Source organism: Lolium rigidum, chromosome 3, assembly GCF_022539505.1.
Source record: "Lolium rigidum isolate FL_2022 chromosome 3, APGP_CSIRO_Lrig_0.1, whole genome shotgun sequence".
NCBI lineage: Eukaryota > Viridiplantae > Streptophyta > Magnoliopsida > Poales > Poaceae > Lolium > Lolium rigidum.
The window spans coordinates 294,479,847-294,494,683 of record NC_061510.1 but is presented as its reverse complement, the minus strand read 5'-3'; the positions used below and the strand labels follow the sequence as shown (position 1 = coordinate 294,494,683).

Here is a 14,837-nt window from a genome sequence, read left to right as displayed (position 1 = left end):
AAGGGCGATCTACACCGAGTTCAATGGTTTGAGCATGCATATTGTGAGAGAAGAACATTGGGCCGCTAACTAAAGCCATGATTCATGGTGGAAGTTTCAGTTTTGGACAAATATCCTCAAGTCTCTAATGAGAAAAGAATTAATTGTTGTTGAATGCTAAAGCATTAAAAGAGGAGTCCATTATCTGTTGTCTATGTTGTCCCGGTATGGATGTCTAAGTTGAGAATAATCAAAAGCGAGAAATCCAAATGCGAGCTTTCTCCTTAGACCTTTGTACGGAGCGGCATAGAGGTACCCCTTTGTGAAACTTGGTTAAAGCATATGTATTGCGGTGATAATCCAGGTAGTCCAAGCTAATTAGGACAAGGTGCGGGCACTATTGGTACACTATGCATGAGGCTTGCAACTTATAAGATATAATTTACATGATGCATATGCTTTATTACTACCGTTGACAAAATTGTTTCATGTTTTCAAAATCAAAGCTCTAGCACAAATATAGCAATCGATGCTTTTCCTCTATGAGGACCATTCTTTTACTTTCAATGTTGAGTCAGTTCACCTATTTCTCTCCACCTCAAGAAGCAAACACTTGTGTGAACTGTGCATTGATTCCTACATACTTGCTTATTGCACTTATTATATTACTCTATGTTGACAATATCCATGAGATATACATGTTACAAGTTGAAAGCAACCGCTGAAACTTAATCTTCTTTTGTGTTGCTTCAATACCTTTACTTTGAATTATTGCTTTATGAGTTAACTCTTATGCAAGACTTATTGATGCTTGTCTTGAAGTGCTATTCATGAAAAGTCTTTGCTTTATGATTCACTTGTTTACTCATGTCATACATATTGTTTTGATCGCTGCATTCACTACATATGCTTTACAAATAGTATGATCAAGATTATGATGGCATGTCACTCCAGAAATTATCTGTGTTATCGTTTTACCTGCTCGGGACGAGCGAGAACTAAGCTTGGGGATGCTGATACGTCTCCGACGTATCGATAATTTCTTATGTTCCATGCCACATTATTGATGTTATCTACATGTTTTATGCACACTTTATGTCATATTCGTGCATTTTACGGAACTAACCTATTAACAAGATGCCGAAGTGCCGGTTCTTTGTTTTCTGCTGTTTTTGGTTTCAGAAATCCTAGTAAGGAAATATTCTCGGAATTGGACGAAATCAAAGCCCGAGGGCCTATTTTTCCACGAAGCTTCCGGAAGTCCGAAGACGAGACGAAGAGGGGCCACGGGGTGGCCAAACCCTAGGGCGGCGCGGCCCCACCCCTGGCCGCGCCGGCCTATGGTGTGGGCCCCCCGTGCCGCCTCTTGACTTGCCCTTCCGCCTACTTAAAGCCTCCGTGACGAAACCCCGAGTACCGAGAGCCACGATACGGAAAACCTTCCAGAGGCGCCGTCGCCGCCGATCCCATCTCGGGGGATCCAGGAGATCGCCTCCGGCACCCTGCCGGAGAGGGAATCATCCCCGGAGGACTCTACGCCGCCATGGTCGCCTCCGGTGTGATGTGTGAGTAGTCTACCCCTGGACTATGGGTCCATAGCAGTAGCTAGATGGTTGTCTTCTCCCCATTGTGCTATCATTGTCGGATCTTGTGAGCTGCCTATCATGATCAAGATCATCTATACGTAATTCTATATGTTGCGTTTGTTGGGATCCGATGAATAGAGAATACTTGTTATGTTGATTATCAAAGTTATGCTTATGTGTTGTTTATGATCTTGCATGCTCTCCGTTACTAGTAGATGCTCTGGCCAAGTAGATGCTTGTAACTCCAAGAGGGAGTACTTATGCTCGATAGTGGGTTCATGCCGCATTGACACACGGGACAGTGACAGAAAGTTCTAAGGTTGTGTTGTCTTGTTGCCACTAGGGATAAAACATTGATGCTATGTCTAAGGATGTAGTTGTTGATTACATTACGCACCATACTTAATGCAATTGTGCTGTTGCTTGCAACTTAATGCTTGGAGGGGTTCGGATGATAACTCTGAAGGTGGACTTTTTAGGCATAGATGCGGTTGGATGGCGGTCTATGTACTTTGTCGTAATGCCCAATTAAATCTCACTATACTCATCATGATATGTATGTGCATTGTCATGCTCTCTTTATTTGTCAATTGCCCAAGCTGTAATTTGTTCACCCAACATGCGTTGTTCGTCTTATGGGAGAGACACCTCTAGTGAACTGTGGACCCCGGTCCAATTCTCTTTACTGAAATACAATCTACTGCAATACTTGTTCTACTGTTTTCTCTGCAAACAATCATCTTCCACACAATACGGTTAATCCTTTGTTACAGACAAGCCGGTGAGATTGACAACCTCAACTGTTTCGTTGGGGCAAAGTACTTTGGTTGTGTTGTGCGGGTTCCACGTTGGCGCCGGAATCCCTGGTGTTGCGCCGCACTACATCTCGCCGCCATCAACCTTCAACGTGCTTCTTGACTCCTCCTGGTCCGATTAAACCTTGGTTTCTTACTGAGGGAAACTTGCCGCTGTGCGCATCACACCTTCCTCTTGGGGTTCCCAACGGACGCGTGTCGAACGAAAAGACAATACGTCAACCACGCGCATCACCCCCTCCGTCACATCTTCTGGCTCCGTGGGTCTTCTGTAAAAATAGGCCCATTGCAATTATTTTTGGGGATTTTCTGAAAGTTGATTTTCTGCACAAAAATAAGACACCAGGGCAATTCTGCTGAAAACAGCGTTAGTCCGTGTTAGTTGTATCCAAAATACACAAATTAGAGGCAAAACAATAGCAAAAGTGTTCGGGAAAGTAGATACGTTTTGGACGTATCAGAAGACTATGTTTCCATTGGATCAAGCACCCGAAACTTTGTCTGCTTTATTCAATCGATTCAAGACTCCAACTAGAATTCGATCTTTGGTGCGCAAAGAACTTCTTGCTGGAGCCGAGCTTGCAATTGCTTCAGTTTTAGCATGCCACCAGACCATAGATTTGAAATCCATAGCGAACGCTAATGTAAAATTAGATCAATATTATCCCATAGCTAGGCATCCTGCTTACATTATTGTTTCTAGGATGGAAGCAGGTACTGAAAGGGATTTGAAGAATCAAGAAGATCAAGGGACCTTGCCATGATACATAGTAAAGTTTTGTAAAGATCTTCTCTCTTTTATGATAACCTTTGCGTTGCAAGGAGTAATACCGTATGTATCTGATGTTCTTTTTAAACATCATTATGAATTGTTGAACTTGTAAGTCCAGCTGAAATATTTTGTCGAAGGCAACTGAGTGATCAAGTCAGTTCGCTCACTCGACGACCCTGTTATAATCGCAATTTTTGCAGAGTCGTTTTGTAAGTTTTGTAAGAGCGACACCCTTCGAGTAAACGAGAGATTTAGGCGCTTTTTGTTTGGCTTCGTAACACGGTGCACCGATATGAGCCTTTTGTAAGTTGTATGGCTTTCATCAACTGCAACACTCATAAATTTATTTGAGGCTTGGATGGGTTTTAGTATATCGATAACCATAGCTCCCGATGTGAGTATTAATTAATTATCGATATTGTAATAATTCCTTGCAGCCCCCGACTATTGTCGGGTAAGCTTATGGCGCATAATTTAGCCGAAGCTCCCGATGGGAGTAGTAGTAGTCGATAAAACAAAAGCCCGAACATTTGTTCGAGTGAAAAAATAACAATGTAAGTTGAACCAAAAGTTTTATTAATAATATGTAACAGGCTAAGAAACCTCCATGTAGTGAAGAAAAAGGTCAAATTCTATGCGTAAAATCGTCGCAAGTGTGCAACGTTCCATGGGTTCCCAACATCTTTTCCTGAAGCGGGATTCTTAAGTCGATAAGCTCCTCATGGTATTACTTCAGTAACTTCCCATGGAGATTCGAGTTTCAAGGATCTTTCTTGCTTCAGCCGTAGTACTAGATCACCAACGCTAAAGCTTCGGGTGCGAACTCTTCGACGGTGGTAATTCCGTATTGCCTGCTGATATACTGTTGTTCTGGCTAAGGCGATGTCTCGAGCCTTATCAAGAAGATCTACAACATCTTATAGTGCGTGAACAGAGGTTGTCTCTGTATATGCAGCCACCCGAGGTGCTTCAAAGCGAACATTGACTGGCAAAACTGCTCCGGCTCCGTAAACAAGGAAGAACGGAGTATATTGCATTGACCTATTTGGTGTGGTCCATAAACTCTAGAGTACTGATGGTAATTCCTCGACCCAAGCTCCGGCTGCACCCGTGAGGCGCTTTTTAATGCCATCGCATATTAAACCATTGATCCTTTCTACTTGCCCATTGGTTTGAGGATGTGCAACCGAAGCAAATTTGAGCTTGATACCATTGCTGTCGCATAATTGATGGAATTCCTTAGAATCAAAATTAGTTCCATTGTCTGTAATGATGCTATGAGGAGCACCAAAACGACAAGTTATTCCTTTGAAGAATTTAACAGCAGTTTGGGCTGTTTGATTCATGACTGGTATGGCCTCGATCCATTTGGTGAATTTATCAACTGCTACCAATAGATGAGTATGACCACCAGACGATGATCTCGGCAGTGGACCAACTTGATCGAGCCCCCATTATGCAAAGGGTCAGGCCAAAGGTATTGTCATTAGATCCGTCGCAGGTGCATGTGGCTTTGGTGCAAAACATTGACAAGGGTCGCACTTCCGAACTAAGTCTCTTGCATCGGCTGCTGCTGTCGGCCAATAGAACCCAGCTCTGAAAGCTTTGGCTACAAGAGCCCTACTACTTGCATGATGACCACAAGTTCCTTCGTGTATTTCTCGCAATAGAGCTTTTCCATCGTCGATGGCGATACACCGTTGGAAGATGCCAGAGATTCTTCGCTTATAAAGGTCACCATCCACTATGACAAAGGCCTTAGATCGACGCACGACGCGTTTAGCTTCCGTCGGATCATCTGGTAATCGTTGTTCCAGCAAATATGCTAAAAAAGGTTCGGTCCATAAGGGCTCGAGGAGAAGAACTTGCTCTTTAGATTTATCCGTGAGATCTTCGGCAGCTTCCTGGAGCATAGCCCCCGAGTCGATGCACGACACTTACGGAGGTGCCGAAGTTTTTTCTTTAATGGATCTTTGAGTAATTACTTCATAGAAGACCCCGATTGCGTGTTATAGCATCCTCTTTCACACTGACGAAGGCGGCTTGCGGCTCGTTCTTCCTCTTCACGGCGCAAATCCCTACGTCTCTTCCGTTGCTCCTCTCTACTACCAAAGCAGCTTCGGTTGCTCTCGCTGCTATTTCCAGGCAAGACTACCGAAGCTGTTGGTGAAACAATGTTTTCTGGAACCAAAGTCCTTAGACTTGACGCGTTTGAACTAGGAAGTCAAAGAAATCCTCTGGAATCGATGACGAAGTGAACACCACCGAAGGTTGCATCCATCTTGCCGCGCAACTCACGAAGAAATTGGACGCGAGGCCTCAACGCGTGGTGTGAACTCGAAGGACCCGCAACAAATTGAGTTCCTTGGACTTGACGGCGTTGGTGAGTCCAACACGAATCTCTGGCGACGTGATCGAAGGCGGCGATGACATGCCTTGTACCGACAGGTTTTCCACAGACTGCGCCAATTGACGAGGGTGCTCCTCGGCAATGCCCACCTTTTGGGGCTTAGGGTTGACGGAATCCTGCAGGCTGACACGAGACATCGGATACTAAACAAACGAGGAGAGATATTTACCCAGGTTCGGGTCCCTCAATGAGGTAAAAACCTTACTTTTGCTTGTCTGATCTTGATTATTGAAACTATTGTGTTACAATGGGGTAGCCGAAGGAGGTAAGAATCCTTCTTTGAAGCCGACATAACGACCCACCTTGGTCGGTGGATGATCTTCATGGGCCCCTGGTTGAGCCGTAGGAGGTAGCGTAATACTAGTTATCCGGGTAATGCCCACATCATCCGGGTAATCCAATTGTCAAGGAGTAGAAGGATATCGTATTTAACCAGTCACAGTAAAAAAAAAACCAGGCTAAAGCGATGAATATAACATGTGGGTTCATATTGGTAATGATAGTACATATTTGAGATTTGTTTTTCGTGTGAAAAACAGTTGTAGGGTTTGATTTAGACCAGGTTCTCAAGTTCAGGTACAAACGATGGAGATTTAAAGTTAAGGCTTCATTTTCTCTACAAAGTTAGGTACTACTAAAATAGACATTTTTTCTTGTATGTATGTATCAAAACCAGAGGAAGACCAACAAATACTGCATTTCCCAGGCACCTCCCCACAAAACTGCAGCCCCAAACTGACGTTCGTATGGGACGGCAGCTCGTGGTCGGGCAAGACTGAGACGAGCAGGCAGGCAGGCTCGCGAGGCCAACGCAAACCCCCAACCCGCGACCACCCTCCGCCCGCCCAGATCTCGCCGCCACCGCGGCCGACGACGGGATGCTCCTCCTGCGCGCTCTCCTCCTCGCCGCGCTCCTCGCCGTCGCGCGCCCGCCCCTCGCGTCCGCCTCCGAGTCCGACCACAAGGTGCGCACCGCCTTCTCCCCTCCTCCTACTCCCGTGCCTAGATCCAAGCCTCCCACCCTGACACCCATGCGCCGCCCACCTGGATCCGTCCTGGCGCCGCGCCGGATCTGCCTATTGTTGCCTCGGAGTTGCATGCTTAGTTCGAGGTTTGCGGCGTGATCTGACGCTCTGTGATGCGATGGGTTTCACGCCTAGGAGTCTGGTAGTTACTGTCGGTAAGAGCGTTTCGCCGGCCTGCGTTGGGACGCTACTTGATCTCCTTCGCTGCAAGAAGAGTTCACAAGAAAACATAACAGAGCCACATTAGGACAAAAAAAAAGATGTTTTGGTGCATCAACTTTCGGAACAAGTCTGAGGGATAACTGTATTGTTGTCCAGTGAATTTGCCAGGGTAGGTCTTGGCTCTTAAATAAGATTTATCCTAGCTTATGTCTGAATCTGTCAGAAGTTGTATCTTCCCTCGTGTTCAGGTTGGGACGCATCACCTGAATATTGCTGTCGACATACATTTAAGAGTATATTGTGCTCTGAAGTTGCAGCTGTACTGCCCGTTGGTTAACATTCTTATCAAATACCATTCTATTTGCACTACCCGAGTTTGGGTAGCATACTAGTTGAAAAATGATGCCGCATCATGCAAGTCATGACTGGATAGTTTGAAAAAAATTACGGCTCCTTCTGTATTACACTTTTGTTAACTTATTACTATTGAATACACTCAGTATATGTTACCTTTCACGCTCTCTCCGTCAGACCAAATTGCGCCTGCACCGTGTACATTCCATCACTCCACATATCTCACTAGGTAGGGACTGTCGGATTTAGCACGGTGGAGGTAGCTGCCATTGTGTGCATGCTTAGTAACTACTTACATTGTTGTATCTGAAAAACACAGTAGCCTAAATCTCTCTTTGGTTGCATCCTGTTGTACTGCAGAGCCTGCACTGAATTATGTGTTTGTAGCTGCCTAGTTAAGTTTTTTTGCTAGGGTAGTTACAGAGTAAAGCTAGCTGCTATTATTCCAAGATGTAAGCTATAAAGTAATATATTGAGACAAATATCCTGCATACACTTTGCAACCAAACGGAGCCTCGCAATTAAATACAATACTAGGAGGGGTGCGGGCGTGAGGGTGACGGATTGGGGTGTGTTGCAAGGGTAAGCCGACTACCGGGGCCCACCTGTCAGTAACATGCCCACAGGCAATGGACGGCCCCCAGGGCCACACGGCAGAGGCACAGGACGGTCAGCACTGCTCATTGCTATCGGCAACTCACCTGACTGAAGGCACAGCTAACCTGTGGCTTACATACAGTTTTAAGGAATCACTGCACATTGTTTGGCACTTTTTTCTTGCTAGGCTGAAGTTTACTCGTTGTGATGTTCTCAAATATCAGAAGTATGTAGGTGTGTTCTGATTAAGGATAACAAATGTTGGAATCCCTGTTGATTAATTGAAGACTCAATTGTAAGGACAAACTCATTCTATCTTAAGAACGGAAAGTTTTGGTGGCTTTGAACTTTCAATTAATATATTTAAGAGGATGTACACTTTCACAAACATTGCCAAGTGAAAGTTAATCATTTTATTTATTGACATTTTAGCTGACCAAAAATCCAAATGTTTTTGAACAGTGGGATGCCCTTACCAATATAAAAGTCTGCCTGCCATGGATATTAGATTTCAAAGTTTCACTTTAAATATTTTATGTTTGTTACGGGCTTGTTAGTCATCGTGATGACAGCAGTTAGTTGAAACTTGAAAGCACCATTTTTTTCCTAGATGCTGATATGCTATGATACCGAGAACATGTTTTGTCATTACTAAAGACCTCAGCTTCTTATATTTCTGTGTGCAGTACAAAGCTGAAGAACCGGTTAAGCTCTGGGTAAACAAGGTTGGCCCATACAATAATCCTCAAGAAACATACAACTATTACAGCCTTCCATTTTGTCAACCATCTGAAAACCCTGGACATAAATGGGGTGGACTAGGAGAGGTTCTGGGTGGAAATGAGCTGATTGATAGTCAGCTTGATATCAAGTTTTTAAGTATGTCCATCTTGTTTCACATACTCTGATTTGTTTATTTTTGATTCTGAATTCTTTAACTGCTTTCTTTTGTACTAAGTGATCGATTTTTCAATTTTTTTTTTCAGAAAATGTGGACAAGGGCCCCATTTGCACAATTGAACTTGATGCTAAAAAGGTTCAGCAATTTACTGATGCCATTGAAAGCTCATACTGGTTTGAGCTTTTCATAGGTATGAGGAGCCGTATTTGGTTAATGATTTCAGTCTTGGTGCGCTTTTTTTTTTGTTCTGGTTCTGACATTCTTTTTATGCAACTTTCTTCCTTTGCCTGCCGTGCAAAATCACCTAGATGATCTGCCATTATGGGGTAGGTAACTCTAAACTGAAATGTTCCATGGTCCTTTAAACATTCTGTAACTCTTTTGATAATCGGGTGTGTTGTCCTCTGAGCAGGTTTTGTTGGGGAGACTGACAAAAATAATGAGAACAAGCACTATCTCTACACCCAAAAGAATATTGTTGTTAAATACAACGGCAACAGGGTACGTGTTGCGCTTATTTATGATCTTAGAAATTAGCTAAAACCTATATATACTAGTTAATAAAATTTCCTTTGCAGATAATTCATGTTAATCTCACTCAAGAGTCACCTAAGCTTCTTGAAGCTGGTAGAAAATTGGACATGACATATTCAGTGAAGTGGATTCAAACAAATGTGGCATTTGCAAGGCGTTTTGAAGTTTACTTGGATTATCCATTTTTCGAACATCAGGTAATTCTTATTCACGTCGTTTGCAGCCTAGAATTATTTAAGGAAGATTTTTTGGGGTGTCACATTTTCTCCATGCTATGTTGATTCTAACAAAGAGTTGACTATGCTTTCTATCTAAAGAAACCCCCTGAACACTAATCTGAGTTCCAATTTTTCATGTTCAGATTCATTGGTTCTCCATCTTCAATTCTTTTATGATGGTTATCTTCTTAACTGGTTTAGTATCAATGATATTGATGAGGACCCTGAGAAATGATTATGCAAAATATGCTCGCGAAGATGATGATCTTGAGTCACTTGTAAGTACCGAATCTTAGCACTTCCGTTTAATTATGTATTCCCTCTGGACGTTGGTAACAAAACTAGTCTTTTTTCTTCTACTTTTATGAACTCCAGTGGAAGTTTGACTACTGGTCTTATCATATGATTATATGAATCTCAAAAGCTACAAAACTATCGAAAACATGAATCTGTACATTATTTCCATGCAAGGGGTTAAATATCCAGGATTAATTAATTACTACTTAGCTAAACCAGTGGCAGAGCCAATGAATTTGGAGCCTGGCCAAGCAGCAAAATAATTATGGTCTATGTATGCCTAATAAGCTGCATCGACAAGCTGTCTGGCCTGGGCAGCTTGCTGTCCTGCCTGGTAGCTGGTTCCTCCACTGTTAAAAGTCAATTTGTATGGTTGATTTTCCACATTGGCATTTGTTTTGACCGGAGTTAAATATCGGATTCTTGCAACAAATCACTTGGCACGATTCTCATCAGTTTCACTATTTTGTCTTTCAGGAGAGGGATGTTAGTGAAGAATCTGGATGGAAGCTTGTTCATGGGGATGTATTTCGACCTCCACGCAATCTAATGCTCCTGTCTGCTGTTATTGGTATTGGCACTCAGATGTCTGCTCTTATCCTGCTTGTTATTGTATTGGCCATTGTTGGCATGCTTTATGTTGGGTAAGCTCCAAGCCAGCTTTTATTGTCTCTTTTTTCTTACGCAGTGCTTTCAAAATGAAGTAGGCACATATATGTACGTAGTTTTGGATCCATGGATATTTTCATCTGTAAATTAGTGCATATATATTTCTAAAGGAGCTGAAGATTACATACTATAAATGGATGAACATTTACAGTGTCTTCTATTCTGCATTCACATGAAGCTGGAGATTTAGGGATATGTTATTGACAGTTGAACGTAAATTTGTAGTTTTGGCATGTCATTACTGTCGTTATGCAGATTTACCTATGCACAGGGCAGCACCGTGCTAGGGCTGATAGCTAGTTAAGATAAATAAGCATAATAGTAAGTGAAAAATGTATGTAATGTTATGCCAATCTTATCTACATGATGGAAAGGATATTTGCGTGCTCATAGGGAACATGTTGGAATCTTTCTATATGCCATAACATGAAAATAAGCAAGATACAAAATGTACTTCTTTAGTCATGTGAAGTAACTGAATATCTAAAACTTATCTTGGGTTGGACAATAATGTTCAGCTATTATAAGTTTCCATTGCCTTTTTCCCCTAACTAAAATGTTATAATATATATTTGCCGGAGAAAGAACAAACATCATAACTTTGACATCTTCTGATGTCGAGATATCTTACTTTCTGTTATAAAAAAAGTTTGTTCAGCTAGTTTGACTTTGCATTAGTGTTTCCCCCTAACTTAAACTTTGTACTCTATTCGTCAGGCGAGGAGCTATCATCACAACCTTTATCGTGTGCTACGCGCTTACATCTTTCATTTCTGGATATGTTAGTGGTGGCCTGTACTCAAGGAATGGTGGTATGGTTTTCCACATGATTTCATTTTCTTATTTCCTTTGTTCTGCAATCCTGAGTAGATTCCTGAGTTTGAGAGTTGCCACTTTCTGTGTCCTTTATCTCAAATCCACTCTGGATTCCTTAATTTTGCAGGCAAAAATTGGATAAAGTCTATGATCCTCACTGCATCCCTTTTTCCATTCTTGTGCTTTTCAATTGGATTAGTGTTGAACACCATTGCTATCTTCTACCATTCATTAGCGGCTATACCATTTGGCACAATGGTTGTCATATTTGTCCTCTGGGCTTTTATCTCTTTCCCGTTGGTGCTATTGGGAACTGTAGTTGGTAGAAACTGGAGTGGTGCTCCAAACAACCCATGCCGTGTGAAGACAATCCCACGTCCCATTCCTGAGAAGAAGTGGTACCTAACACCTTCAGTTATCTCATTGATGGGTGGGCTTCTCCCCTTCGGCAGCATCTTCATTGAGATGTACTTTGTATTCACTTCATTCTGGAACTACAAGGTAAGAAACCAATATATTGGTGAACTATGCTGTGAAACAAATATGTCTCTGCATTTTTATCTGAGGTTCTTTTCTTCTAATTTGATTGATAATTGACACAGTTTCTTTTTCCCTTGATAGGTGTACTATGTTTATGGCTTCATGTTGTTAGTCTTTGTCATCCTCCTAATTGTCACGGTATGTGTCACTATTGTGGGCACTTATTTCTTGTTGAATGCTGAGAACTACCATTGGCAATGGACATCGTTCTTCTCTGCTGCATCTACCGCCTTGTATGTATATCTATACGCTATATACTATTATCACGTGAAGACAAAGATGTCAGGCTTTTTCCAGACTAGCTTCTACTTCGGCTACACCTTGATGTTCTGTCTGGGTCTAGGGATACTTTGTGGTGAGCTATGAAACTTACCTGTTGTTATTATGTTTGAAATCTGTATTTGGTCTCTTTTAATCTTTATTTGACATTCGGCATTCTGTTTCTGTTTAGGTGCTATTGGCTATCTGGGATCAACCCTGTTTGTCAGGAGAATCTACAGAAACATCAAATGCGACTAAATTGCTTCTCCAATTCTGTAGGCTACTAGTGCTTAGCAGATCATGTGGGGTTGTTACAGGTCCAGTGTGGAGTAACGCTTCTAAGATTCTAATTAACTTTTGGAAACTATACAGGAGGTTGTTCTCCCTTCGAATACCTTTTTCTTTTCTTTTTGGTCTATCTACCTCTGTGATGGAACTGGCCACATAAAATGTATACTTATATTAGTTCAGGAGTTAGTCTCGGTACTGGGATTTACATCTAGCTTCCCTTTTTGCGGCAGCCTCTTTTGGTCAGGTAGTATGACATCATTGATGCAGAATGCAGATTCCAGTGGACTAAATTTGCCCCTATTGTGGAGTACAACATTCATTTTCCGTCTCTATTTAGTATGTAGAAGCAACCATCTGCACTCTGCACTCGAGTGGACAAATGGAGGCCAAACTACATGTAGCTCTTTATTTTAAAAAAAATTCAAAAATCATATTTTTAAGTTTCAAAAAAATCTTGAAGCAAATCCTCTGGGCTACATGGAAACAAGGATGGAAACCTGATGAAAACGGTGCTCTGGGTTATCGACGCAGCTCATGATCTTTTTGGAATGCTGGGGTAAGACTGAGGGCCTTATTATCCGAATGGCGAGCGAGAAATGGAAGCCTCCTGATGCAGGAGTCAGCAAGATCAATGTTGATGGGGCCTTTAATGCCTATGCCCAGGAGGGTGCCTCAGGTATTGTTGCCCGTGCTAATGATAACAGGTTTATCATGGCCTCGGCGCATTGGTATCCTAATGCAGCCAGTGCGGAGGCTGTGGCGGCGAGAGATGGTGCTAGGTGGGCTAATGCTACTGAGGCTGTCGCTGGAGAGCGACTCCCAGACCCTGACCAAGATGTGGAGTAGTGACATCTACCTCCGCTCTGAGGTGGCTTCCATTCTTGGTGAAATTAAGGAGATCAGTGGGGGTTTTACAAGTTTTTCATTTACCTTTGCTCACAGAACTGCAAATGTTGCTGCTCATCTGTGTGCTAAAAATGCCTTGGAGATTAGGCAGGGTAAATCTTGGCTCTCTGATTGCCCAGATTTTCTTTGTAACTGCTTGAACCAGGACTGTAACCCTACTGTTATGGAATGAAATGATCCATAATCGTAAAAAAAACCATGCTTAGGGCTGACATAGTAGGATCTGAACCATTAGTCTGATACTGGCTTATGAGGATTGGTGACCAAAACCTCCCCCTCCCCCCCTCTTCCTTATAGGGTTCTTCCGTTAAGGTACAACACTCCATATATTGCACAACACGGAAGTTCGTACTCTTCCTTTTCCCCTTCCCCACATGATTTTGCTCAACATTGGTGATCAATAGTTTCTAGTATGCTCCTAGTAAAAAGAGTGGCATGCTCTGTGTTTTTGGATTCCTGTTTTTGGTATTATTTATCTTTTATTTTGCTGAATACTTTGTTCCAGAACGCTATGGTTTCCTTTTCATTGGTGATCAAAGTGGAGGAAAAAAAAAAGTGCAAATCTCAGAATCGGAAAAGACAGATAACCCGTGTTTGAATTAGTTCAAAATGTATTTTTTGTGTGGAGGGAGCATATGCAGGCGGTAGCCGAATTGAATTTTCGAAAGTCAAAAACACATACTTCTGAGCAGTAACATTCAAGCTTTTTAATCTAGCTAGGCACGGTGAAACAACCGATAAACCTTTGTAAGGCAATTGTTTATGGACTTGTTTATTCGAATACACAAGTACCTACCTATATCACTATTCCTCCCATGTGGATCGACCCGCCCCTATTTTCCGGGGGAAAATGAGCTCCCAGCAAAGCTTAAATTTCATTTGAAATTGGCATCAAAGGGTTCGCTTGCTTCGGACTCCTGCTCGCCTTTCCTTGCTACCTAAATTTTGCAGTTTTTTTCTTTTTCATACGCCTCCTCTTGGAGCCGAGTCCCATTGGATAATAGAATAAATAAAAAATACCAGCATCCGTGCGATCAACACAACCAACAAATAAACTAAAAACAAGTTTGGGCAGCTACGTGCACAACTACTAGAAACCTCACCTGAAAACGACAGCGAAAACTGAATCATTACAAGGTCACCCACAGTCGATAGATTTTACATGGCCAAGCAGGATTGATACGTAGCGATTTCTGTCTCTCGAGCTCTGGTGGTACACTGATACTTCGTTAAGAAATAAATATAAATTTCATATTATAAATTTAAGAAAATATGAAAAAAATCTGGATGTAGTAGATGACGTATTCCACAAACGTGCACTATCTCTATTTGCAACGGCGTCTATTCTTACATACATAGAAAACCCAAAAGTGGATCTGAGTATAGTGAATGATGCATATTTTAAAACTCCAAAACTTATTAGATTTCTTTCATTTTTTATAGCCAATAATACAAATAATCTGGCATTGTGATTTTAAATTTTTGTATGATACAGTACATCATTGACTACATCCAATCTTTTCGAGATTTTTTTGAAACTTGAAAATATGTAATTTGATTCTTTTTTGTAAATATATGAATCACTGGAACTCGGGAGCCAAAGTGGGTTTTCAGCAAGGACTGGACTCTTGATTTATACTACTTTAATACTCCCATAGTTTCCCTACTGCATTCAAAAGTTAGCTTTGTACTACCGACATGCCT

General features: G+C 42.0%; 1 protein-coding gene across 1 annotated transcript; it reads left to right on the top strand.

The window, feature by feature from the left end:
* Positions 1–6,407: 6,407 nt before the first annotated feature.
* Positions 6,408–12,432, top strand: LOC124703577 (transmembrane 9 superfamily member 1-like). Its single transcript, XM_047235785.1, has 12 exons — positions 6,408–6,527; positions 8,387–8,579; positions 8,687–8,791; positions 8,910–8,927; positions 9,014–9,102; positions 9,180–9,332; positions 9,497–9,631; positions 10,128–10,294; positions 11,037–11,131; positions 11,263–11,636; positions 11,757–12,030; positions 12,127–12,432. Exons 1-12 carry the CDS (start codon positions 6,441–6,443, stop codon positions 12,192–12,194), a joined length of 1,758 nt encoding a protein of 585 aa, XP_047091741.1. The 5' UTR covers positions 6,408–6,440; the 3' UTR covers positions 12,195–12,432.
* Positions 12,433–14,837: the final 2,405 nt, after the last annotated feature.

Coding starts and splice junctions, on each gene's coding strand:
- LOC124703577 (XM_047235785.1), top strand. CDS start 6,441: ATGCTCCTCCTGCGCGCTCTCCTCCTCGCCGCGCTCCTCGCCGTCGCG. Junction 11,132..11,262: donor CCTGTACTCAAGGAATGGTG/GTATGGTTTTCC, acceptor TTAATTTTGCAG/GCAAAAATTGGATAAAGTCT. Junction 12,031..12,126: donor GGGTCTAGGGATACTTTGTG/GTGAGCTATGAA, acceptor GTTTCTGTTTAG/GTGCTATTGGCTATCTGGGA.